Genomic DNA, 27,202 nt, shown 5'->3' on the forward strand with positions numbered 1-27,202 from the left:
GATTTCGGCTTTTCATCAACACTGAACAAACATGTAAAACGCAACATGCAACAATTTCAAAGATATTACTGAGTTACAGTTCATATAAGTAAATCAGTCAATTGAAATACATTCATTAGGCCCTAATCTATGACTGGGAATACTGATATGCATCTGTTGGTCCACAGATACCTTAAAAAAAAGTAGGTGTGTGGATTACAAAACCAGTCATTATCTGGTGTGACCTCCATTTGCCTCATGCAGCACGTCTCCTTCGCACAGAGTTGATCAGGCTGTTGTTTGTGGCCTGTGGAATAGTCCCACTTCTCTTCAATGGCTGGATATTGGCGGGAAGGAAATTGAACACGCCGTCTTACATGTCAATCCAGAGCATCCCAAATATGCTCAATAGGTGACATATCTGGTGACTATGCAGGCCATGGAAGAACTGGGACATTTTCAGCTACCAGGAATTGTGTACAGATCTTTGCGACATGGGGCCGTGCATTATCATTATGAAACTGTCATGTATTGTCATGTTGTGTGTTTCTGTCCTTTCCCTTCACCCTGTCTCCCTCTGCTGGTCGTTGTTAGGTTACCTTTTCTCCCCCGCTTTCCCCCAGCTGTTCCTTGTCTCCTCTGACTACCCATTCACCCCGTTTCCCACCTGTTCCCTTTTTCCCTCTGATTAGGTCCCTATATCTCTCTCTGTTTCTGTTCCTGTCCTTGTCGGATTCTTGTTTGTTGTGTTTCATGCCTGAGCCAGACTATCGTCATGTTTGCTGTAACCTTGTCCTGTCCTGTCGGAATCTGCCGGTCTATCTGAGCCTACCTATGTTTGGTTATTAAAGAAGCTCTGTTTAAGTTAGTTCGCTTTTGGGTCCTCATTCACTCACCGTAACAGAAGAATCCGACCAAGAATGGACCCAGCGACTTCGGATCCTCTCCACTCAGCCGTCGAGATCCAGGGAGCGATGCTAGGCAGACACGAGCAGGAATTGTCTGCTGCTCGACATGCCGTTGAGACCCTGGCCACCCAAGTCTCCAACCTCACAGAACAGGTTCACCATCTCCGCCTCGATCCACCGGCCACTTCCAGGGCTTTCGAATCTCCGGAGCCCAGAATCAATAACCCGCCGTGTTACTCTGGGGAGCCCACTGAATGCCGCTCGTTCCTCACCCAGTGTGATATTGTGTTTTCTCTCCAGCCCAACACTTACGCCAGGAGCACTGCTCGTGTCGCCTACGTCATATCTCTCCTTACTGGACGGGCTCGTGAGTGGGGCACGGCAATCTGGGAGGCAAGGGCTGAGTGTACTAACCAGTATCAGGACTTTAAGGAGGAGATGATACGGGTTTTTGATCGATCTGTTTTTGGGGAGGAGGCTTCCAGGGCCCTGTCTTCCCTATGTCAAGGCAATCGATCCATAACAGACTACTCTATTGAGTTTCGCACTCTTGCTGCCTCCAGTGGCTGGAACGAGCCGGCTTTGCTCGCTCGTCTTCTGGAGGGTCTCCGCGCAGAGGTAAAGGATGAGATTCTCTCCCGGGAGGTTCCTTCCAGCGTGGATTCCTTGATTGAACTCGCTATTCGCATTGAGCGACGGGTTGATCTTCGTCACCGAGCTCGTGGAAAGGAGCTCGCGTTCTCCGTTGCCCCCCTCTCCGCATCACTACCATCTTCCTCTGCCGGCTCGGGAGCTGAGCCTATGCAGCTGGGAGGTATCCGCATCTCGACTAAGGAGAGGGAACGGAGAATCACCAACCGCCTCTGTCTCTATTGCGGTTCTGCGGGTCATTTTGTCACTTCATGTCCAGTAAAAGCCAGAGCTCATCAGTAAGCGGAGGGCTACTGGTGAGCGCTACTACTCCTGTCTCTCCTTCAAGATCCTGCACTACCTTGTCGGTCCATCTACGCTGGACCGGTTCGTCAGCTTCCTGCAGTGCCTTAATAGACTCTGGGGCGGAGGGCTGTTTTATGGACGAGACCTGGGCTCGGGAACATGACATTCCTCTCAGACAGTTAAGGGAGTCCACGGCCTTGTTCGCCCTGGATGGTAGTCCTCTCCCCAGGATTCAGCGTGAGACGCTACCTTTAACCCTCACTGTTTCTGGTAATCATAGCGAAACCATTTCTTTTTTGATTTTTCGTTCACCTTTTACACCTGTTGTTTTGGGCCATCCCTGGCTAGTTTGTCATAATCCTTCCATTAATTGGTCTAGTAATTCTATCCTCTCCTGGAACGTCTCTTGTCATGTGAAATGTTTAATGTCTGCTATCCCTCCTGTTTCCTCTGTCTCTTCTTCACAGGAGGAGCCTGGTGATTTGACAGGGGTGCCGGAGGAATATCACGATCTGCGCACAGTGTTCAGTCGGTCCAGGGCCACCTCTCTTCCTCCACACCGGTCGTATGATTGTAGTATTGATCTCCTTCCGGGAACCACTCCCCCCCGGGGTAGACTATACTCTCTGTCGGCTCCCGAACGTAAGGCTCTCGAGGATTATTTGTCTGTAGCTCTTGACGCCGGTACCATAGTCCCCTCCTCCTCTCCCGCCGGAGCGGGGTTTTTTTTTGTCAAGAAGAAGGATGGGTCTCTGCGCCCCTGCATAGATTATCGAGGGCTGAATGACATAACAGTTAAGAATCGTTATCCGCTTCCTCTTATGTCCTCAGCCTTCGAGATCCTGCAGGGAGCCAGGTTTTTCACTAAGTTGGACCTTCGTAACGCTTACCATCTCGTGCGCATCAGGGAGGGGGACGAGTGGAAGACGGCGTTTAACACTCCGTTAGGGCACTTTGAATACCGGGTTCTTCCTTTCGGCCTCGCTAACGCTCCAGCTGTCTTTCAGGCATTAGTCAATGATGTCCTGAGAGACATGCTGAACATCTTTGTTTTCGTTTACCTTGACGATATCCTGATTTTTTCACCGTCACTCCAGATTCATGTTCAGCACGTTCGACGTGTCCTCCAGCGCCTTTTAGAGAATTGTCTTTTTGTGAAGGCTGAGAAGTGCACTTTTCATGCCTCCTCCGTCACATTTCTCGGTTCTGTTATTTCCGCTGAAGGCATTAAGATGGATCCCGCTAAGGTCCAAGCTGTCATTGATTGGCCCGCCCCTAAGTCACGCGTCGAGCTGCAGCGCTTTCTCGGCTTCGCGAACTTCTATCGTCGTTTCATCCGTAATTTCGGTCAGGTGGCAGCTCCTCTCACAGCCCTTACTTCTGTCAAGACGTGCTTTAAGTGGTCCGTTTCCGCCCAGGGAGCTTTTGATCTCCTCAAGAATCGTTTTACATCCGCTCCTATCCTTGTTACACCTGACGTCTCTAGACAGTTCGTTGTCGAGGTTGACGCGTCAGAGGTGGGCGTGGGAGCCATTCTTTCTCAGCGCTCCCTCTCTGACGACAAGGTCCACCCATGCGCGTATTTTTCTCATCGCCTGTCCCCGTCGGAACGTAACTATGATGTGGGAAACCGCGAACTGCTCGCCATCCGGTTAGCCCTAGGCGAATGGCGACAGTGGTTGGAGGGGGCGACCGTTCCTTTTGTCGTTTGGACTGACCATAGGAACCTTGAGTACATCCGTTCTGCCAAACGACTTAATGCGCGTCAGGCGCGTTGGGCGCTGTTTTTCGCTCGTTTCGAGTTCGTGATTTCTTATCGTCCGGGCTCTAAGAACACCAAGCCTGATGCTTTATCTCGTCTCTTCAGTTCTTCAGTAGCCTCCACTGACCCCGAGGGGATTCTCCCTGAGGGGCGTGTTGTCGGGTTGACTGTCTGGGGAATTGAGAGGCAGGTAAAGCAAGCGCTCACTCACACTCCGTCGCCGCGCGCTTGTCCTAGGAACCTTCTTTTCGTTCCCGTTCCTACTCGTCTGGCCGTTCTTCAGTGGGCTCACTCTGCCAAGTTAGCCGGCCACCCTGGCGTTCGGGGTACGCTTGCTTCCATTCGCCAGCGTTTTTGGTGGCCCACCCGGGAGCATGACACGCGTTGTTTCGTGGCTGCTTGTTCGGTCTGCGCGCAGACTAAGTCCGGTAACTCCCCTCCTGCCGGCCGTCTCAGGCCGCTTCCCATTCCCTCTCGACCGTGGTCTCACATCGCCTTAGATTTTGTCACCGGACTGCCTTCGTCAGCGGGGAAGACTGTTATTCTTACGGTTGTCGATAGGTTCTCTAAGGCGGCTCATTTCATTCCCCTTGCTAAGCTTCCTTCTGCTAAAGAGACGGCACAAATCATCATCGAGAATGTTTTCAGAATTCATGGCCTTCCGTCAGACGTCGTTTCGGACAGAGGTCCGCAATTCACGTCTCAATTTTGGAGGGAGTTTTGCCGTTTGATTGGGGCTTCCGTCAGTCTCTCTTCCGGCTTTCACCCCCAGTCTAACGGTCAAGCAGAACGGGCCAATCAGACTATTGGTCGCATCTTACGCAGTCTTTCTTTTCGCAACCCTGCGTCTTGGTCAGAACAGCTCCCCTGGGCAGAATACGCCCACAACTCGCTTCCTTCGTCTGCGACCGGGCTATCTCCTTTTCAGAGTAGTCTCGGGTACCAGCCTCCGCTGTTCTCATCTCAGTTCGCCGAGTCCAGCGTCCCCTCCGCTCAGGCTTTTGTCCAACGTTGCGAGCGCACCTGGAAGAGGGTCAGGTCTGCACTTTGCCGTTATAGGACGCAGACTGTGAGGGCTGCTAATAAGCGTAGAACTAAGAGTCCTAGATATTGTCGCGGTCAGAGAGTTTGGCTCTCCACTCAGAACCTTCCCCTTAAGACGGCTTCTCGCAAGTTGACCCCGCGGTTCATTGGTCCGTTCCGTATTTCTCGGGTCATTAATCCTGTCGCAGTTCGACTTCTTCTTCCGCGATACCTTCGTCGCGTCCACCCGGTCTTCCATGTCTCCGGTATTAAGCCCGTTCTTCGCGCCCCCGCTCGTCTCTCCCCCCCCCCCCCCATCCTTGTCGAGGGCGCACCCATCTACAGGGTCCGCAGGATTTTGGACATGCGTCCTCGGGGCCGTGGTCACCAGTACCTCGTTGATTGGGAGGGGTACGGTCCTGAGGAGAGGAGTTGGGTTCCCTCTCGGGACGTGCTGGACCGTGCGCTGATCGAGGATTTCCTCCGTTGCCGCCAGGTTTCCTCCTCGAGTGCGCCAGGAGGCGCTCGGTGAGTGGGGGGGTACTGTCATGTATTGTCATGTTGTGTGTTTCTGTCCTTTCCCTTCACCCTGTCTCCCTCTGCTGGTCGTTGTTAGGTTACCTTTTCTCCCCCGCTTTCCCCCAGCTGTTCCTTGTCTCCTCTGACTACCCATTCACCCCGTTTCCCACCTGTTCCCTTTTTCCCTCTGATTAGGTCCCTATATCTCTCTCTGTTTCTGTTCCTGTCCTTGTCGGATTCTTGTTTGTTGTGTTTCATGCCTGAGCCAGACTATCGTCATGTTTGCTGTAACCTTGTCCTGTCCTGTCGGAATCTGCCGGTCTATCTGAGCCTACCTATGTTTGGTTATTAAAGAAGCTCTGTTTAAGTTAGTTCGCTTTTGGGTCCTCATTCACTCACCGTAACAGAAACCTTGAGGTGATGGCGGCGGATGAATGGCACGGCTGAATGGCATGAATGGCAGTCCGGGTGGCTGGTCTCAGATGATACAGGTGAAGAAGCCGGATGTGGAGGTCCTGGGCTGGCGTGGTTACACGTGGTCTGCGGTTGGAGGCAGTTTATGGTAGAGAAATTAACATTCAACTCTCTGACAACAGCTCTGGTGGACATTCCTGAAGTCAGCATGCAAGGTGCACCTGTGTAATGATCGTGCTGTTTAATTTAAGATGACATATGGAATTGTGTTAAGATGGTCATACCATGGATCATTTAGGTATTTGATTTAGAGTTTTAGGAACCCTTTAGGTATGAAAAAGAAATATAAACAAATTATTTGGCCTTTACTACCACCCACAGACACACATTGAGTAACACATTCATAAATGGCAAAAAAGACAACCAAAAATAAATCATAGGGAAGATGATTTTGAAGTGTCTGTCCTATATCTAGGAGATATAAGAAAGCTCAGGAAATATGTATATACAGTACCAGTCAAAAGTTTGGACACACCTACTCATTGAAGGGTTTTTCTTTATTTGTTCTATTTTCTACATTGTAGAATAATAGTGAAGACATCACAACTATGAAATAACACATTTAGAATCATAAAGTAACCATTTTTTTTAACAAATCAAAATATATTTTATATTTCAGATTCTTCAAAGTAGCCACCCCTTGTCTTGATGACAGCTTAACACACTATTGACATTCTCTCAACCAGCTTCATGAGGTAGTCATTTGGAATGCATTTCTATTAACAGGTGTGCCTTGTTAAAAGTTAATTTGTGGAATTTCTTTCCTTCTTAATGCATTTGAGCCAATCAGTTGTGTTGTGAGAAGGTAAGTGTGGTATACATAAGATAGCCTTATTAAGTCCATATTATGACAAGAACAGCTCAAATAAGCAAAGAGAAACAACAGTCAATCATTACTTTATGACATGAAGGTCAGTCAATGCGGAAAACGTCAAAATCTTTGAAAGTTTCTTCAAGTTCAGTAGCAAAAAAAATCAGGAGCTATGATGAGACTGGCTCTCATGAGGACCACCACAGGAAAGGAAGACCCAGAGTTAAATCTGCTGCAGAGGATAAGTTCATTAGAGTTAACTGCACCTCCAATTGCAGGCCAAATAAATGCTTCACAGAGTTCAAGTAACAGACACATCTCAACATCAACTATTCAGAGCAGACTGTGTGAATCCGGCCCTCATGGTCGAAGTGCTGCACAGAAACCACTATTAAAGGACACCAATAATAAGAAGAGACTTGCTTGGGCCAAGAAACACACCAATGGTCATTAGACTGGTGGAAATCTGTCCTTTGGTCTGATGAGTCCAAGTTTGAGATTTTTGGTTACAACCTCCGTGTATTTGTGAGACGCAAAGTCGGTTGACGCATGATCTCTGCATGTGTAGTTCCCACCGTGAAGCATGGATGAGGAGGTGTGATGGTGTGGGGGTGCTTTGCTGGTGACACTATCTGTGAGGCAGAGTTAACCATCATGGCTACAACAGCATTCTGCAGTGATACGTCTGTCACGCCCTGGTCTTAGTATTTTGTGTTTTCTTTATTATTTTGGTCAGGCCAGGGTGTGACATGGGTTAATTATGTGGTGTGTTTTGTCTTGGGGTTTTTGTAGGTATTGGGATTGTGGTATGGTGGGGTTGTCTAGAAAGTCTATGGTTGCCTGAAGTGGTTCTCACAGGCAGGTGTTTATCGTTGTCTCTGATTGGGAACCATATTTAGGCAGCCATATTCTTTGAGTGTTTCGTGGGTTATTGTTCCTGTCTCTGTGCTTGTTTGCACCAGATAGGCTGTTTAGGTTTTTTCACGTTTATTGTTTTTGTGTACTGTTCGTGTTTTCATCTTTATTAAAGATGTATTCAAATAACCACTCTGCATTTTGGTCCGATCCCTGCTACACCTCCTCTTCAGAGGAAGAGGAGAAAGAAAACCGTAACAGAATCACCCACCACAAAAGGACCAAGCGGCGCGGTGACAGGCAGCGGCAGCAGGAGCAACGAAGTCTGGATTATACGACTTGGGAGGAAATAGACAGGTGGGCGGTCGACCCAGGAAGAGTGCCGGAGCCCGCCTGGGATTTGCTGGAGCAGTGCGAAGAGGGTTATAGGAGAATGGAGTTGGAGAGAAGAACACGGCGGCGCGGATGGAAGCCCGAGAGTCAGCCCCAAAAATTTATTGGGGGGGGCACAGGGAGAGTGTGGCAGAGTCAGGAGTCAGACCTGAGCCAACTCCCCCTGTTTATCGTAAGGAGCCAAGGAGGAAACCAGAACCAGAGCTGGTGTTGGAGGTGAGCGAAGCTGAGACTGTGAAGGAGTTAATGGGGAAATTGGAGGAGAGAGTTATGAGGGAGTTGCTGTGTTGGTGCATGAGGTACGGAATTCGTCCGACGGAGCGTGTCGGGGATTTGATGGCACCTGGGTCAGCTCTCCATACTCGTCCTGAGGTGCGTGTTAGTCGGCTGGTGATGATTGTGCCAGCCTCACGCACCAGGCCTCCTGTGCACCTCCCTAGCCTTGCACGTCCTGTGCCAGCTCAGCGCTACAGTGCGCATAGCAGTGCTAACCGTGGCGGGTGTGGTACTGGTCAGGCACCGTGTTATGCGGTGGCACGCACGGTGTCCCCAGTACGCATGCTTAGCCCGGTACGCTACATCTCAGCTCCTCACATCTGCCGGGCTAGGGTGAAGATCCAGCCAGGGCGGTTGGTGCCAGCCCTGCTCTCAAGATCTCCAGTACGCCTTCACGGTCCGGTCCATCCTGTGCCACCTCCACACACCAGCGTGTGTGGCAGCTCCCCGCACCAGGCTTCCTGTGCGTGTCCTCGGCCCAGTACTACCAGTGCCAGCACCACGCACCAGGCCTTCAGTGCGCTTCGCCTGTCCAGCGCTGCCAGAGCCTTCCTCCTCTCCAGCGCTGCCGGAGTCTCCCGCCTGTCTAGCGCTGTCAGAGCCTTCCTCTACAGCGCTGCCGGAGTCTCCCGCCTGTCTAGCGCTGCCAGAGCCTTCCTCCTCTACAGCGCTGCCGGAGTCTCCCGCCTGTCCAGCACAGTTCGAGCCGTCCTCCTCTACAGCGCGGCCGGAGTCTCCCGCCTGTTCAGCGCTGCCAGAGCTGCCAGTCTGCAAGGAGCAGCCAGAGCTGCCAGTCTGCAAGGAGCTGCCAGTCTGCAAGGAGCTGCCAGTCTGCAAGGAGCCGCCAGAGCTGCCAGTCTGCAAGGAGCCGCCAGTTTGCATGGAGCAGCCAGAGCCGCCGGTCAGCATGGAGCAGCCAGAGCCGCCGGTCAGCATGGAGCAGCCAGAGCGGCGCAGTGGTTAAGGGCGCTGTACTGCAGCGCCAGCTGTGCCATCAGAGTCCCTGGGTTCGCGCCCAGGCTCTGTCGTAACCGACCGGGAGGTCCGTGGGGCGACGCCAATTGGCCTAGCGTCGTCCGGGTTAGGGAGGGATTGGTCGGTAGGGATCTCCTTGTCTCATCGCGCACCAGCAACTCCTGTGGAGGGCCGGGCGCAGTGCGCGCTAGCCAAGGTTGCCAAGGTTGCCAGGTTGCACGGTTGCCTCCGACACATTGGTGCGGCTGGCTTCCGGGTTGGATGTGCGCTGTGTTAAGAAGCAGTACGGCTGGCTGGGTTGTGTATCGGAGGACGCATGACTTTCAGCCTTCGTCTCTCCCGAGCCCGTACGGGAGTTGTAGCAATGAGACAAGATAGTAGCTACTACAACAATTGGATACCATGAAAAAGGGGTAAAATAAAAAAAAAAGAATAAAATATATTTTGTATCTGTTATTTCATAGTTTCATTGTTCTACAATTTTCTACAAAAATTAAGAAAAACCCTTGAATGAGTAGGTGTGTCTAAACATTTAACTGGTACTGTATATATTTTTTAGACATATGTATATATTTTTTGAGTAGGCACAAAACTACCTCCATACTTCCATTAATGTTTTAAACCTGTACCTGTTGCCTTCAGACTAGTCCTGTGACACGTTGTAGCCCAAACGGATCAGACGCTAAAAACTGAAGTTGGCACATCGACGGTACTGACTTGAGACGAGTCCCCTGACGACACTTGTGGGTGTCGTAGAACAAAACTGAGACCACCATAGTATTCGTGAGAGTCTCGTGAGATATTTCCATAGAGTGGTCATAGTAGTTTGTATTATCCGTTGGGATGCTACAGACGTTTTCATGAGAAGACCAATCTAGCTCTGCCACCTTTCACCTCAGATGGGGAAGTGCGACATCGGCAGATGCGGTAGATTGAGATGCATCCAAAGCAAAACTGATCTCTAGCTTAAACTGACTGATTTTTATGGGAATTTTGTTTAAATGTCACTTAGATTGATGCACCGATGCGTCAACCGACTCTAGGGGGATATATTCAGGGCCCTAAATGTGTGGCTCAACCAGTTGTTGGAGGAAAATCGAGAAGTCATGGACACGCTTTCCCATCACTTTTTCTAACATGCAAACTTCCCTGCTATAAATGACCTCATGTCTGCTGTCAGTTCAGTCTCACACTTCTGCCACTGTTACTGGTGATTGCAGCTGGCATGGTGGAGGCTCCCTGTGCAAGGACTGAGGATTACTGGCTCCTGATTTAGATGTAGGCTTCCTATTCTGGCCTAGCCACACGTGTCGTAACTGGATCCAGCCGGCCCGAGCGTGTATCTCCCACTGGGCCTGGAGGATCCAGACTGAGATCCAGTCCCACAGTGTTCACTGTCCAGTAATCCAGGTGTGTCAGTCTGATCCCTGTCTCTGTTGCCTTCAGACTAGTCCTGTGACACGTTGTAGCCCAAACGGATCAGACGCTAAAAACTGAAGTTGGCACATCGACGGTACTGACTTGAGACGAGTCCCCTGACGACACTTGTGGGTGTCGTAGAACAAAACTGAGACCACCATAGTATTCGTGAGAGTCTCGTGAGATATTTCCATAGAGTGGTCATAGTAGTTTGTATTATCCGTTGGGATGCTACAGACGTTTTCATGAGAAGACCAATCTAGCTCTGCCACCTTTCACTTCAGATGGGGAAGTGCGACATCGGCAGATGCGGTAGATTGAGATGCATCCAAAGCAAAACTGATCTCTAGCTTAAACTGACTGATTTTTATGGGGATTTTGTTTAAATGTCACTTAGATTGATGCACCGAGGCGTCAACCGACTCTAGGGGGATATATTCAGGGCCCTAAATGTGTGGCTCAACCAGTTGTTGGAGGAAAATCGAGAAGTCATGGACACGCTTTCCCATCACTTTTTCTAACATGCAAACTTCCCTGCTATAAATGACCTCATGTCTGCTGTCAGTTCAGTCTCACACTTCTGCCACTGTTACTGGTGATTGCAGCTGGCATGGTGGAGGCTCCCTGTGCAAGGACTGAGGATTACTGGCTCCTGATTTAGATGTAGGCTTCCTATTCTGGCCTAGCCACACGTGTCGTAACTGGATCCAGCCGGCCCGAGCGTGTATCTCCCACTGGGCCTGGAGGATCCAGACTGAGATCCAGTCCCACAGTGTTCACTGTCCAGTAATCCAGGTGTGTCAGTCTGATCCCTGTCTCGGCCCCCCTGATGAGAGCATAGTGCTGCAACCAATGTGACCGGAGCAGGCCAGGCTGTTCTGAGAAGAGGCTCATCACGCCATGCACAGGAAGCACGCGGTACCTGGCACCCCATCATCAGTACAAGAATGCTGTCTGCCAACTTGGCAATAGGTATGCATTTTGCAGACAGCCCCATGCCCTAGTCCTACTCAAAATCTGTTAGGAGATTAATCAAAACTCAGAATATGCACTGAGTGTACAAAACATTAGAACACCCTTTTTCCCTCAGAACAGCCTAAATTCGTCGGGGCATGGACTCTACAAGGTGTCGAAAGCGTTCCACGGGGAAGATGGCCCATGCTAACTCCCATGCGTCCCACAGTTGTGTCAAGTTGACTGGATGTCCTTTGGGTGGTGGACCATTCTTGACACACAGGAAACTGTTGCACATGAAAAACCCAGAAGCGTTGAAGTTCTTGACACACTCAAACTGGTGTGCTTGGCACCTACTACCATACCCATTCAAATGACCTTAAATCTTTTGTCTTGCCCATTCACCATTTGAATGGCATACATACACAATGTCTCAAGTTTTAAAAATCCTTATTTAACCGGTCACCTCCCTTTCAGCTACACTGATTGAAGTGGATTTAACAGGTGAAATCAATAAGGGATCATAGCTTTCACCTAGACTCACCTGGTAAGTGAGCAGGTGTTCCTAATGTTTTGTTCACTCTGTATGTATGCTCATATCTAAGGATGATCCTGAAAATAATGTGTATGTCAATCATACAATGGAGTGCAGCAGGGGACAGGCCAATATTCTATGAATTCTTGTGAAATCTTTGCTGACATTGGTTGTTTCACTGTTCTGGTTTCTATGGTTTCATCTCACCTTAGAGAGTGAGTCACCAACTATCCAGCCACCAGCTTGATGAAAGTCAACATCAAAGTGTTTTGGAATCCATAGCTGTCCGGTCAACATGATAAGCCTATTTGACAGGTTGTTAACATCACGATGCCTCTGTCTGTCCTCGGCTGTGTCCTAATCCTTTGGTCTGTCCTTATAAGGATCCTAATACTTTGCAGTGGGTACAGATATTTTTTATCCATTATAGAATAAGGCAGTAATGTAACAAAATGTGGAAAAAGTCAATGGGTCTGAATACTTTCCGAATGCACTGTATACATAAAGGCTTTGCCAAAGTCATGACACAGCTGCAATTGGAAAACATGGACTGTTCTCTCTTTTCTCATGGACTTTTCTCTCTGCTCCCGTCCCGCAGGCGGTACCGAAGCATTGGGTCTCGGACCAAAAGGCTCAGAGACAGGTTCTTTCCCCAAGCCATAAGACTTTTCAATAGACAGCTACCACTGTACTACCGGCACGGACTCTATGCTCATCCACAGGTATTTATTATGGATCCCCATTAGCTGCTGTTATTGCGTGCGTGTGTGTGTGTGTGTGTGTGTGTGTGTGTGTGTGTGTGTGTGTGTGTGTCTACCCACTAAGGCTCCCATGCCTACAGGCACACACTGACACTCTTCTCTCACACACACACACATGCACCCACACTCACGACTGACACCACACACTTACACTCATCACCATGCACAGACCCACTCACCACATACGCTACTGCTATAGTGATTACTAACTTGAAACACTACAGCGATTCACACACCAGGAAGCTTTTAACATGGAACTGCTTGGTGGTAATTGACCATATGCAATACTGTAGGTGCCCTATAAGGCATGCGGGAGGTGGGCCTGTATCTATGTATAGCACACTGAATGGAGGGTGATTCAACCCCTACAGATCACGTGAGCACTCCTTTTGGCATGTATCCAAGGGTGATGCAAGAGGACAACAAACAAACAACTCCCACCAAATGAGGCCCATCTCAGTCTTGGGTGGGTAGGGGCTTTGGGAAGGGGTAGCACCATAGTTCATGGAACTCCACCACCCTCTCACCACACTTCTTTATGAGAGACTGGTGAACTCGATAATCAGTGCATAAAGTCTCTTCCCCGAGCTGCGGTTATAAATTACTCTCACTTAAATTTGTCTAGACATGAGCTCTAAGACTTTTCCACCAGCTCCTCGGTGCAGAATGGTCAGCTGTGCTGGGTGGAGACAGTGCAGGGCTAAAAAAGGTTTATGTTCAGGGCCGGGGTCAGTTCTAATCCGAAGGTAAAGTCACCCATACAGTTCCAATCCCAATGTGGATAATCATAATGAGTTTAAAGGGCCCCTCCAGTTAGGTAATGGATGGAGTTAATGGGTGTATGTAACTTCATTTCTTTGTAACTGAATACACAAGCCTATTATACCCCTAATTACAATCAACTGTAGATTGTAGATCTAGAAGAAGGATGGTTTTGCAACAAGCTTATATCTCCTCCCTCATTGTAATACAATTTGCCATGATGAGATATAACATAAGCCTTGACATCTTGACGGTAAGTGAGCCAGTGGATCCTTATAGTGGAATTGTACCTAATGACAGATGCAGGACACACATAACAGGATGTACATTATGGTAGAATGTACTGCTTCTCAAGACAGGTATGATAGTAAGATGAGGCCTATGTTGTGGTTTCTAGTCAACCATAAAGGTTGCCCCTTAGGGCACAGTAAAGTCTACCCTGCGAGACCTTGGTAAGAGAAAACCAGTGGGATGGTAGCCATGCTATTTCTGTTAGCTAGCATAGAGCAGCTCCTGTGAAATGTCCAAGTCCAAAGCCTTTGAAATCCAGCTTGAACCAGCTCTGCTACTCTTAGAAGTTCCTGCCTGTCTGCTGAGAACAGCTGGCACTGGCACAATGTCCCGGCTGTCACGGTTCACACGCACAACTTCCAACTCACAAAATCATATGACATGAAAATGGAGTAACCCCAGTACCAACTTTACTACATTTCAAAACATTGCTTTGGGATTTGAGCTAATCAGATTTTCCAATATGATTGAAGGTCACACAGATTGAAAGATCACTGCACTGTAAAGGGCCTTCTTTTTTAAACCAAAACCATCTGATCTTTTAATGCCATCTAGAGAAATGGGTTACATTTTGCAGCATAGATTTATGTCCCTATGACACAACTGTTGGCCAAGACTGTGCTCCTGCACTGAACTCCCTGAATGGCTGGATACTATTGGCCCAGTAGTTCCTGAACGTCCTGTATGGCAAGATACTATTAGTCCAATGGGTCCAGGCAAGTGAGTGTAGATCAGATGTCAACCATGTGATAGCGTTACTGTTTGCTCTAATAGCAGAGATGCTACGGTCAAAATATTGATCCTTCCAAAGTTTCAAGACCTGTCACAATAAGAATAGATACAGTAGTTGTTCAAGCAACCAAAAAGTATGTTATCCTTTCATGGCAAATAAAATAACTTTTGAAGACCTTGTTTGTCTGCTATTTTCTTAATGTCAAATAACGTGTCCTAAATTCTCGTACATTACCTCTGTTGAAATAGTTCAAGTATTCAGGTTGTTGTTTTGAGGTGAGAGTTCTTGAACCCTTCCAAAGTAACAAAAACGAAATGTCAAACTAATTCTGAAAATCACATTTAAGCCATGTGACTCGACATGTGACTCTCACACTGTTAACCACCATGACCATGTGTCAGTGCTGTCGCTTGTGAAATTCCAAAAAAGGCTGCCTGACCTGAACCCAGGGGCCATAAAAACACATCTACACTGAACTGTAAACATTTCATTTCTCTCAACTGTTAATGACAGTTTGTTCCTCTGCTGATGTTGATCATGGACATTTTGATGTGATGTGGTATTAGGCATGTTGGGCAAGCTCCATAAAGACCCCAATGTGTTTGTGCTATGGGGTTAGGGGTGGAGGCAGTGTCAGTGTCAGGGGTCATAGTGGGAGGAGCCTGGCCTGGCAGAGACCACTCCGTTCCAAGCTAAAGTCACTCGATATGAGGGATGACGGGCACCAAAATAGCCCTCCAGAGTGTATATAGGGACCCTCTCCCACCTGCTCCATCAGACCACCAGCCTGAACAAAGCCAGAGGAAACTGTAGTGACATACAAAAGGACTGGAGAAACAAGACAGGAGGCACGAGGGAGAAATCCAGAGGAAAAAGAGGAAGTTTGGCCAGTGAGAATTGACTTTGGGAAAGTTTTGGTACTCTGCAGAGATAGTAGCCGTGCTACTCTGGTTGGAAACTCAAGGATCAGAAAGAAGTCAAGGAGTATAAGCGTGAAAAGGACAAAGGAATTTGTTTCCCCTGACTGGATTGCAAAGTTTTCTTGGATTTCTCCCACCCCTCCTCCTGGGCTGAGCGCATAGGGGGAGGAAGAACCGTGTTGACCGCAGGGATGAAGTATAGCTACCAGCTACCAGTGTCATCGTACACCACGCGATATAGTCAGTACACACCAATGACGTACACACCAACACACTACACCCCCAGCAATTACACACCTACGCATTACACCCCCAGCAATTACACACCTACGCACTACACCCCCACCAATTACACACCGACGCACTACACCCCCACCAAATACACACCCATTTCATATACCCAAACAAAGTACAGCTCAACTCACTACACCCCCACAAGCTACACCCCATCACTTTACACACCTACACACAAAACCAGTTCCAGTTACACCCCTTCCTACAGCAAAGGAACACGCTACAGTGCTGCTGCACGTCGCACAGCACACATACCTGCACAGCAGACTCCTGCACCTCTACCACTCAAGCCAGTCCGGGCTGTACACTTCTCCAATGACATTATCTTCCAGGACCTTGTCCGACATGGTGAGATGGAGCAGATTGGACGCTTTATGAGAGCGAAGAAAGTACGTCTGCATACCCTCTTCCCATCTGGTGAGTGAATCTACAAATACATAAAGACAGAGGAAAAGTGTTGAGAGATTGACAGGAGTTACCACAGCAGGCAATGGCACCTACAACTGTCTGCATGAAAATATAGTCACTAACTACAACAGCTTCTTGCTTCTTTTTCGGAGTGATATTGTGTTGACAAATATAAAACTACTGAGAAGTTAAAGGGTCTCAAATATTTATTTATATTCTAAACCAGTAAAAGAATAAAGGCTCTAAATAATTGTTTGACAAATGCATAGTGAAAGTTCAGAAAAGTTCTGAAGTTAAAAGCAGGGGTTGAAATGACAGAAAAGCAGTGTAAGGGTATGTACAGTGCAGCTGAGCCCTCTTCTGACTGTGCCCATGTATGGTGCTCTGTGTACAGGTATGGCAGCACTCCATGAGGCCGTACTCACAGGGAACCTGGATTGCGTGAAGCTGCTGGTGAGATATGGAGCTGATGTCCACCAGAGAGATGAGGACGGCTGGACGCCGCTGCACATGGCCTGCAGTGATGGCTTCCCCGAAATCGCCAGGTTGGTGTACAAATGAAACACAAACTCATAAAACGTCCACAGAAATATTTCCCTACAGTACGGAGACCACAAAACACAACATTCAATTGATCTATCATGCAACGTTGCTGCCTCTTTGAGAAATAACTCTTCTGACAAAAGGCAGGTAGGGATTTGCTAACCATACTGACCTCGGTGACCTGATTGAACCAGACATGCAGCATTTCATAGCCAGTGTGAATATAGACAATGAAGATGCCTTGTGTGAATGTGACTTGTGCTGAACAACACTGTATTTTGTCCCTCCTTAGCTACCTGCTCTCTCTTGGTGCCAGTGCATTTGCAGAGAACGAGAACGGGGAGAAGCCAGTGGACCTCATTGACCCAGACTGTAAGGAGCTGGTCAATCTATTTGAGGCAGGCTGTGTGTAACTCACTGGCCACCTACAGAACAGGACCTGAAGGAGCTTGATGTGGACAGATGGATAGTGTACCCTGGTCCTGAGACTAGCTTCTTGGAATGGAAAAGCCCAGCCAGAGAGAAGGAGAAAGACTGGGACAAGGGACCAGGCCACTTTTCCTGCTTCAGAGCACTTATAGACTATTGTTTTCTAAATGCATAATTGTGATTCACAATGCTTTTTGGAGAGGTTTTGTATATCAAGTTGGACAATGCTTTGTAAAGGTTATTATTTTTTGTATCTTTTTCATTCTTTGCTTAAAAGAAGTTGGCTACTTTTTGTTTGGTGCTTTTCCACAAAAACATGCAAACCAGTCTTGTCACTTTAGTTGTCACAAACAGCATCTCAGGCTGTTCATAGCACCAGCAGCTTTCAGTTTCCCAGATCATGTAGCACCACATACCAAAAAATATAGTGTGACACACCACAGTAAACAGTTATTTAATCTGTGTAATGAATCAATAGGGTATGTCTTCATTCTGATTACCCAATGAGATCATCCAGCCCAATTCTGTGATCAATCTTATAAAAATCTGACTGTCCATTGCTTGAATTTTCCACAAAACTACGCAGCATTGAGGATAGTTCCTGCTGAGCAGAGAGAGGGCGTCAATAACAATTCACATCAAAAATTACATTTCATTTGGTAGGCCAGAGATCATTGGAAAATAGCTACTATGCGATACACGCACTGGTGCTGCTGTATTGGCATTTTTCCTATTATGCTTGGCAGTTGTTATTTTCTGAAATAGTTAACAGTGTTGCTGAAAGAGTAAGTAGTATTCTGCCCATTTCAACTAATCTAATGAATTTCACCAATGAACGTCTTGTTTTTTTACAAAATATTTTCATAAAGGTGCTTTTTATAAATATTGATGAAATTAATTGGTGAGGACGCAACTCTTTTCTATCTCACTGATTGACTCGATGGAAAACTCTACGTAGCCTATTATAGGTTATGATAAGGATCACCTAGAGGAAAAGGGTAACGAGCTGCTAATTCACATAATTTCATTAAAATAACGTTTTTACGTTTTTTAAACAGTAATTTCATATCAACCTGAGGTTTATGTTTAGGCTTAGTGTGGCGTTCACATGCTGTCTCTGAAGTGTGGAGTTCTGACTTGGAAGTTTCACTTGAACGACCCTCAAGTCGTACGGTGAATCCCAAACCAGGCCCTCGCCCCTACCAACTAACTCATTTGTAGAGCCCTCAATTTGCTGTGTTACTGATAAAATTCCGAGGGTGACTTCAAAAGTGGCGAGGGGACCCAATAAACCAATCGACTTCGGGACACACTTGTGACTTGAATGATGAAATTACACAGGTATATAATAATACAAGCATACAATTTTAATGACAAAATTCCATCATGTTTCTTCCAATGATAAAACATTTATTTCGTTTAGGGTCAGTAGTCAGATGGGGTGGTGTGTTTTGGGAGATAGTGTATAGATGTGCAGGTTTAGATGGTGATGCAATTTAAGATTTTCCCATTCCCTTTTCCCTTTTTTGTTTGTGACCAAAATGTGCAATCTGCACTCTGACCTGCGAAAGGCAGCAATACACAACACAGTGTCTACTCTGCCGGAAAACCACATGAAGACAAAGAAGAAGTTTGAACACGGTAATACACCTTTGTCGGAGGACTGGGCGAGCAAGAGGATGGATGGCGAGAGGAAGCGAGGCAAAAAGAAGTGTGCGAGGTGCAAACCTGAACTGACGGTGAAATACAAGCTGAGTACTTTCTCCTTTAGGTTAAGTACAGTAGAGAAAAATGCATGTTACGCACCTGAAGATCCTGAGCAGTCGACAGATAATGATCTTGAAATTGATCCTGACATACAGTGGGGAGAACAAGTATTTGATACACTGACGATTTTGCAGGTTTTCCTACTTACAAAGCATGTAGAGGTCTGGTACACTTCAAAAATCCAGAAAATCACATTGTATGATTTTTAAGTAATTAATTTGCATTTTATTGCATGACATAAGTATTTGATACCTCAGAAAAGCAGAACATAATATTTGGTACAGAAACCTTTGTTTGCAATTACAGAGATCATACGTTTCCTGTAGTTCTTGACCAGGTTTGCACACACTACAGCAGGGATTTTGGCCCACTCCTCCATACAGACCTTCTCCAGATCCTTCAGGTTTCGGGGCTGTCACTGGGTAATATGGACTTTCAGCTCCCTCCAAAGATTTTCTATTGGGTTCAGGTCTGGAGACTGGCTAGGCCACTCCAGGACCTTGAGATGCTTCTTACAGAGCCACTCCTTAGTTGCCCTGGCTGTGTGTTTCGGGTCATTGTCATGCTGGAAGACCGAGCCACGACCAATCTTCAATGCTCTTACTGAGGGAAGGAGGTTGTTGGCCAAGATCTCGCGATATATGGCCCTATCCATCCTCCCCTCAATACGGTGCAGTCGTCCTGTCCCCTTTGCAGAAAAGCATCCCCAAAGAATGATGTTTCCACCTCCATGCTTCACGGTTGGGATGGTGTTCTTGGGGTTGTACTCATCCTTCTTCTTCCTCCAAACACGGCGAGTGGAGTTTAGACCAAAAAGCTCTATTTTTGTCTCATCAGGCCACATGACCTTCTCCCATTCCTCCTCTGGATCATCCAGATACTCATTGGCAAACTTCAGATGGGCCTGGATATGCGCTGGCTTGAGCAGGTGGACCTTGCGTGCGCTGCAGGATTTGAATCCATGACGGCATAGTGTGTTTCCATATGTTTGATGCCATTCCATTTTCTCAGTTTTCAACATTATTATGAACTAGATTCCTATGCCACATGCGCTGCTACTACAGTCTATTATCTATCCTGTTGCCTAGTCACTTTACCCCTACTTATATGTACAGTACATACAGTTGAAGTCGGAAGATTACATACACTTAGGTTGGAGTCATTGAAACTTGTTTTTCAATCACTCCACAAATTTCTTGTTAAACTTCTTATGGCTGCAATCCCGTTAACGGAAGCAATTTGACAACAGCCAGTCAAAGTGTAGGGCGCCATTTTCAAAACATCAAAACTCTCGTAATTAACATTTGTTAATCCCACCACAGTGTCCGATTTCAAATATGCTTTACAGCAAAAGCACCACAAACGATTATGTTAGGTCTCCACATAGCCACAGAAAAACACAGCCATTTTTTTCAGCCAAAGAGAGGAGTTTCAAAAAGCAGAAAATAGAGATAAAATGAATCACTAACCTTTGATGATCTTCATCAGATGACACTCATAGGACTTCATGTTACACAATACATGTATGTTTTGTTTGATAAAGTTCATATTTATATAAAAAAAATCTGAGTTTATATTGGCGCGTTACATTCACTAGTTCCAAAAACATTAGGTGATTTTGCAATGCCACATCATTCAACAGAAATAGTCATCATAAATGTAGATGATAATACACGTTATTCACATGGAATTATAGATATACCTCTCCTTAATGCAACCGCTGTGTCTGATTTCAAAAAGACTTTACGGAATAAGCCAGCCATGCAATAATCTGAGACGGCGCTCAGAAATATTTGTCACAATAGCCGCCATGTTGACGTCAACATAAACAAGAAATTACATGATAAATATTCCCTTACCTTTGATGATCTACATCAGAAAGCACTCCAGGAATCCCAGGTCCACAATAAATGTTTGTTTTGTTCGAAAATGTCCATTATTTATGTCCAAATACCTTCTTTTGTTAGCGCGTTTGGTATACATATCCAAACGCTCATTCTGGTCAGCGTTATATCGGACAAAAACTTCAAAAAATTATATTACCGGTCGAAGAAACATTTCAAACTAAGTACAGAATCAATCATTAGGATGTTTTTAACAAAGAGCTTCAATAAAGTTCCAACCTGAGTACTCCTTCTTGTCTTCGTGAGCAATGGAACGCAAGTGACTACCATGAGGAATAAACATGATCAGAAAATGGCTGATTGCCAGACACCTGACTGATTCTGCTATCATTCACTCCCACAACACCATAGAAGTCTCATTATAATTTATATTGATGGTTGACATCTAGTGGAACCCCTAGGCAGTGCAGCATCATTAATATCTCAAGGGGATTTCATTGGGGACTCTGGTGAATACATACAAAGCTCAGATTTCTGACTTCCTGTTTTGATTTCAACTCCGGATTTTGCCTGCCATATGAGTTCTGTTATACTCACAGACATAATTCAAACAGTTTTAGAAACTTTAGAGTGTTTTCTATCCAATACTAACAGTATGTATATATTAGCAACTGAGACTGAGGAGCAGGCCGGTTACTTTAGGCACCTTATTCATCCAAGCTACTCAATACTGCCCCCCAGCCATAAGAAGTTAATTAATTAGCAAACTATAGTTTTGGAAAATCGTTTAGGACATCTACCATGTGCATGACATAAGTAATTTTTCCAACAATTGTTTACAGACAGATTATTTCACTTATAATTCACTGTATCACAATTCCAGTGGGTCAGAAGTTTACATACACTAAGTTGACTGTGCCTTTAAACAGCTTGGAAAATTCCAGAAAATCATGTCATGGCTTTAGAAGCTTCTGATAGGCTAATTGACATCATTTGAGTCAATTGGGGGTGTACCTGTGGATGTATTTTAAGGCCTACCTTCAAACTCAGTGCCTCTTAGTTTGACATCATGGGAAAATCAAAAGAAATCAGCTAAGACCTCAGAAAGAAAATTATAGACCTCCACAAGTCTGGATCATCCTTGGGAGCAATTTCCAAATGCCTGAAGGTACCACGTTCATCTGTACAAACAATAGTAAGCAAGTATAAATACCATGGGACCACGCAGCTGTCATACCGCTCAGGAAGGAGGCATGTTCTGTCTCCTAGAGATGAATGTACTTTGGTGTGAAAAGTGCAAATCAATCCCAGAACAAAAGCAAAGAACCCTGTGAAGATGCTGGAGGAAACAGTTACAAAAGTATCTATATCCACAGTAAATGAGTCCTATATCGACATAACCTGAAAGGTTGCTCAGCATGGAAGAAGTCACTGCTCCAAAACCGCCACAAAAATGCCAGACTACGGTTTACAACTGCACATAGGGACAAAGATTGTACTTTTTGGAGAACTTTCCTCTGGTCTGATGAAACAAAAATAGAACTGTTTGGCCATAATGACTATCGTTATGTTTGGAGGAAAAAGGGGGTGCTTGCAAACCGAAGAACACCATCCCAACCGTGAAGCACGGGGGTGGCAGCAATCATGTTGTGGGGGTGCTTTGCTGCAGGAGGGCATGATGCACTTTACAAAATAGATGGCATCATGAGGGAGGAAAATTATGTGGATATATATTGAAGCAACATCTCAAGACGTCAGTCGGGAAGTTAAAGCTTGGTCACAAATGGGTCTTCCAAATGGACATTGACCCCAAGCATACTTCCAAAGTTGTGGCAAAATGGCTTAAGGACAACAAAGTCGAGGTATTGGAGTGGCCATCACAAAGCCCTAACCTCAATCCCATAAAAAATTGTGTGGGCAGAACTAAAAAAGCGTGCGTGAGCAAGGAGGCCTACAAACCTGACCAGCTCTGTCAGGAGGAATGGGCCATAATTCGCCCAACTTATTGTGGAAAGCTTGTGGAAGGCTACCTGAAACATTTGTTTCAGGTAGCCAAATACTAATTGATGAATGTTAACTTCTGAACCACTGGGAATGTGGTGAAAGACATAAAAGCTTAAATAAATCCTTATCTCTACTATTATTCTGACATTTCACATTCTTAAAATAAAGTAGTGATCTTAATTGACCCAAGACAGTGAATTCTTACTAGGATTAAATGTATTTGGCTAACACGGAACCCAAACCGGCTGCGCGTGTGCACCATCGTGCATACATTGATTTTATCCCCCTACACCAAACGCGATCACGACATGCAGGTTAAAGAGACAAAAAGTGAGTAAAAAACACCCTAAATATGTTTAGAACCACAAATGAACTGCGATTCTTGTTTTTTTTTACGTCACAATTCCAACCCTCCTTCTTTATCTGGGCTTGGAACTGGCAAAAGTGCATGCGTGCGCATGCGCCCGATTCATTTGCAGTCTGGATGCAGAGGGGTGAACATCTCATGCGCTGACTGCAGCTGGGAGAGACTGCTGCAGGAGGACTGGGCTGCCTGTGAGTGCTTTGGGACAGGCGCTGCTAGTTGAGAAGAGTAAGAACAATACGTGCTTTCACGTCAGAGTCTCCAATAACACCAGAAAAAGTCGCTAATATAGAGCCCCACAGTGGAGGTGTCATAATACCCATAAAACCTAGCGTCAAACAGGGAAATGGTGTGGGGCTCTATATTGACATGCTTTTAAAAAAAAATGTTTTACTTGTTATCGTTAACTCTTCATTGTTGGATAAGGACCCATAAGTAAGCAGTTCACTGTTAGTCTACGAAGCATGTGACAAATAATATTTGATTTGAGTAGTAGGCCACTACAGGGTTACATGGCGTCTCATTTTCCTTTTATTGTGAACAAATGTGAAATGTACTTTCCAAACTGTGAAAAGCAGCAATACGCAACCACGTTAATATTGGAGCAATTTCTAAATTCAAACGAACCCCCCTGCAACTAGACATGGACATTTAGATTAAATGCGTTCTTCCAAGTCGGGAACTGAGGAAGCATCATCAAGTTGGTCGAAAATGATCTGTGCTACACTTAACATTACCTACCTAATAACGCATATAAGCCAGCTGGAACAGTAATGGTCTGACTAGGGCTTGTTGATATTTTTAATAACTAGGGTGCATTATGATGATTTTTAATTGCTAGGGTGTATTTTTTTAGGGCCTATAAACTCAGGTAATGGTATTTTTAGCCAATGCTTTTTCTAACTTCTTCTCAAGCTGGTCTATGGTCTGTTTTATTTAAACAAGTACCAAAAAGACCCGATCAGAGAGGGTAAATGTTGGGGAGAAGGCATTCATAGAAGCATCACTTTGGGATTTTAACATTATTTTGAACCAACAAACCTATTAAGTTTTGTTGACTTCCGTTTTAAATTACTTGCCCAGAAATGATTGGTTGGCCTTGGTAACCGTTTTAGCCGATGGGAGGCCTAGCTCGCTAACGCTAGTTACATCTTGTTGGCTGAATAAAGAAAGCGAAAGGAAGCCGGATCTAAAGACAGGTTTGTAAACATAGTTTACATCTTGGTAATTTTTTGATTATTTCAAGATGGCTATAGCGTTCTAAATTAATATGCCACTGCTGTTGGAAACATTTAATTTGTACTATTGTCTGGATATATTCAGCTAGATAAAGTTAAATGGCTTAGCTAATAATATTAGATGTTGATAACGTGTAGCAAACATTCGCTAGATAGCATATTCGGTACCATAACGTTAGCTTGACAGTTAGCTAACGTTATCCTTTATCTGTCAGCCAGTACTTCAACCGCAAGCTAATTTCTAATCAACAAAAATGTCAATTTAAAATATACGATATTGGGTAACGTTAGTTAGCAAGCTATGTGCTTTATATTTTACGAGTCGCTGGTCAATATGAGTTGGCTAGTATAATTTATTGCTAGCTATTGTTAGCTGTCTTAGCTAACGTTAGCTAGCTCGCTTGTGTAACGTTAAGTGTCAGATTCAAACATGTAAACATTGAAGCATAACTAACATCAACAAGCAAGCTAATGCCGGTAGTGTGGCATCCAATGTAGCTTTCTGGCTGTGTAGTTAAGTAACTGTATTTTGCAGTCTGTTTTAGCTAGCTAGCTTTCAAATGTCAACATTCCTCAATTGTTTGTGATTGGTGTCTTTATTTAGAATGAATCATGTCTCGCCTTGTTTCCACCACTAGCTATCCAACAGAGGATAAAGAAGGTTCATACTCTCTCAACCCCCCCCCCAAAAAAAATCATTAGAAAGGAGCAAGAGACAGACTACACACAGAATGAGGTTGGAAGAGAGTTGTTTACCTGTTATGGTTGTGTTGTGTGGTAACTGTATATCAAGCTGCATGCATGCCAGAAAAACGTATGTTGTGTTTTCCAGCCTGTCTGTTCTGTGTTTTCATTCTTTTTTGCTGTTTGTTTTATTTGTTTTTTATTTGTATCTTTGCTGCTTTACAGCTCATCTGCTCCCAGGATGGTGAACAACTACAAGCGGACTTCCAGCCCTCGGTCTCCTACGAACAGTGGGGAGCTCTTCACTCCAGCGCATGAGGAGAATGTGCGTTTCATCCACGACAGTGAGTCTGCCTCAGAAGGCCGATCTCTTACTAAGACTAGCCCTTAACGTCTCTCACCTGAGTAGGCTTATATGTTGGCCATCAACATGATCCAAAGCTTCTTACAGAGCCCCTGTACCACTGAGCTCAGATGAGCCATTTGGATGGAATGTGGTATGTAAGGAGGTGGTTGAAAGCTGGCATGTGTATGCTTCTTTACAGCCTGGCAGTGTGTGCTCAGAGACATCCGGTCACCTCAGAGCAGCGAACGCAAAGACCGTGGACCACAGGAGTATGTGGAAAAGAACCCAAATCCCAACTTAAATTGTAAGTGACTTGATGGATCTGACTATGTTTGTCATTTAAAAAGGCTATTTACTAGATTTGTCAAAAAGACAGAGTAGTAATGTTATTTGTATCCTTTCTTGCAGCTTTCACACCAGTTGACCTGAGTGACCTCAAGAAACACAACACACAGGACTCCAAGAAGTCCTAGTCTTTCTCTTTATAGTCAACAGCTTTTTTTCTGCACCAATTATCCTTGAGAACTTTCTCCTCCTCTGTCAGCCAGCAAGTCAACCTTTTGGCCATTCCTGCCCAGAATTCCGGTCCTCTTTCTGCCCACCTGGACTAACAGCTTGCCCATTCAACAGCAGTGGGCTGATGTCCTAACAACCACAACATTTTTGGAGTTCCTTATCCACCCCAGTCCCCCCCCCCCCTCTCTCTTTCTCTGTCCAGGCTCAATATTTTCTTACCCTACCTCTCATCTGGTTGATGTGGAATCCAAGAAAGCTTGCATTTGATTTCCAGGGATTCTCCAGGGATTCTCTCTTCCGGTTCTTGGTTTTACAGCCATGAATTTTTCATTTTCACTCTTTTTTTATGTAAATGGGACTGATGCAGAGTTTCAATGAAATATGCTGACATCCTGATGCCGAAGTACAGATGGTGTAAAAATTCTTCATGGGACACTTTAAAGGACTGCAGTCTTAAATATTAAGTTTTCTTTTCAATCTACAAAGGATAACGCTGAATGGCTGACATTCTTTTTTTGGAAGATAGTTGAATTGTAGATATATTGGAATGGAAACCGATTGTACGGGCGAGTTTTGGAAGCCAAAAATTCTTTAGGATAAATGCCAACATTTTTCATATAAATTCATGCCCCTAAAATGGACTTCAAGTAGACATTGCCACATTGACTTCCCAGCCTTGAAAAAAAAAATGGAATAAAATAATTTTACAGTATTTCACTCTCAATGCATTGGTCATAGATGTTCTGACCTAAATTTACTTTTTGGATGTGTTACCTATATACTCCCCAATGATGTATGTACAAACATCACAGAACCTACAGTAGGATGGTAAATGATTGTTGTCTCATGCTCTTTGTTTTGTTTGTGCATTGTTACTGAAAACAGTGTAATAGGCTACTGAACAAAAATATAATTGCGACATGCAACAATTTCAAAGATTTTACTGAATGCATTTCATAAGGAAATCAGTCAATTTAAATGTATTCATTAGGCCCTAATCTATGGATTTCACATGACTGGGCAGGAATACAGCCATGGATGGCCTTGGCGGGCATAAGCCCACCCACTGAGTTTTTCCCCACAAAAGGGCTTTTATTACAGACAGAAATACTCCTCAGCAACCCCTCCACACCCCCCTCATACAATCCCGCAGGTGAAGAAGCCGGATGTTGAGGTCCTGGGCTGACGTGGTTACATGTGGTCTGCGGTTGTGAGGCCGGTTGGACGTACTGACATATTCTCTAAAACAATGTTCGAGGCACCTTGTGGTAGAGAAATTAACATAAAATTACCTGGCAACAGTGATGGTGGACATTCCTGCAGTCAGCATGACTATTGCACTCTCCCTCAAAGCTTGAGTCATTGTGTTGTGTGACAAATTAGTGGCCTTTTATTGTCCCTAGCACAAGGCGCACCTGTGTAATGATCATGCTGTTTAATCAGCTTCATGATATGCCACACCTGTCAGGTGGATGGATT

At 45.5% G+C, this 27,202-nt stretch overlaps 2 protein-coding genes across 3 annotated transcripts; both read left to right on the forward strand.

Annotated features, from left to right (window-relative positions):
- The first annotated feature begins 13,032 nt into the window (after window positions 1-13,032).
- On the forward strand, window positions 13,033-17,247 carry LOC110486563 (uncharacterized). Its single transcript, XM_021558262.3, has 3 exons — window positions 13,033-15,997; window positions 16,383-16,533; window positions 16,824-17,247. Exons 1-3 carry the CDS (start codon window positions 15,478-15,480, stop codon window positions 16,942-16,944), a joined length of 792 nt encoding a protein of 263 aa, XP_021413937.1. The 5' UTR covers window positions 13,033-15,477; the 3' UTR covers window positions 16,945-17,247.
- Window positions 17,248-23,907: 6,660 nt separating this feature from the next.
- LOC118936304 (mapk-regulated corepressor-interacting protein 1) lies at window positions 23,908-26,435 on the forward strand. 2 transcript variants are annotated; one of them, XM_036941279.2, is made up of 5 exons: window positions 23,908-24,138; window positions 24,816-24,913; window positions 25,087-25,205; window positions 25,407-25,511; window positions 25,616-26,435. In XM_036941279.2, the coding sequence occupies exons 2-5, from the start codon at window positions 24,909-24,911 to the stop codon at window positions 25,678-25,680; spliced, it is 294 nt and encodes a 97-aa protein (XP_036797174.1). In that variant the 5' UTR covers window positions 23,908-24,138; window positions 24,816-24,908; the 3' UTR covers window positions 25,681-26,435. The 2 variants fall into 2 exon arrangements, with proteins under 2 accessions (XP_036797174.1, XP_036797176.1); XM_036941281.2 differs by lacking the exon at window positions 24,816-24,913 and having other exon boundaries at window positions 23,930-24,138.
- The last annotated feature ends 767 nt before the right edge of the window (window positions 26,436-27,202 follow it).

The sequence above is a fragment of the Oncorhynchus mykiss genome, chromosome 13, assembly GCF_057628025.1.
Source record: "Oncorhynchus mykiss isolate SJ-2025 chromosome 13, ASM5762802v1, whole genome shotgun sequence".
NCBI lineage: Eukaryota > Metazoa > Chordata > Actinopteri > Salmoniformes > Salmonidae > Oncorhynchus > Oncorhynchus mykiss.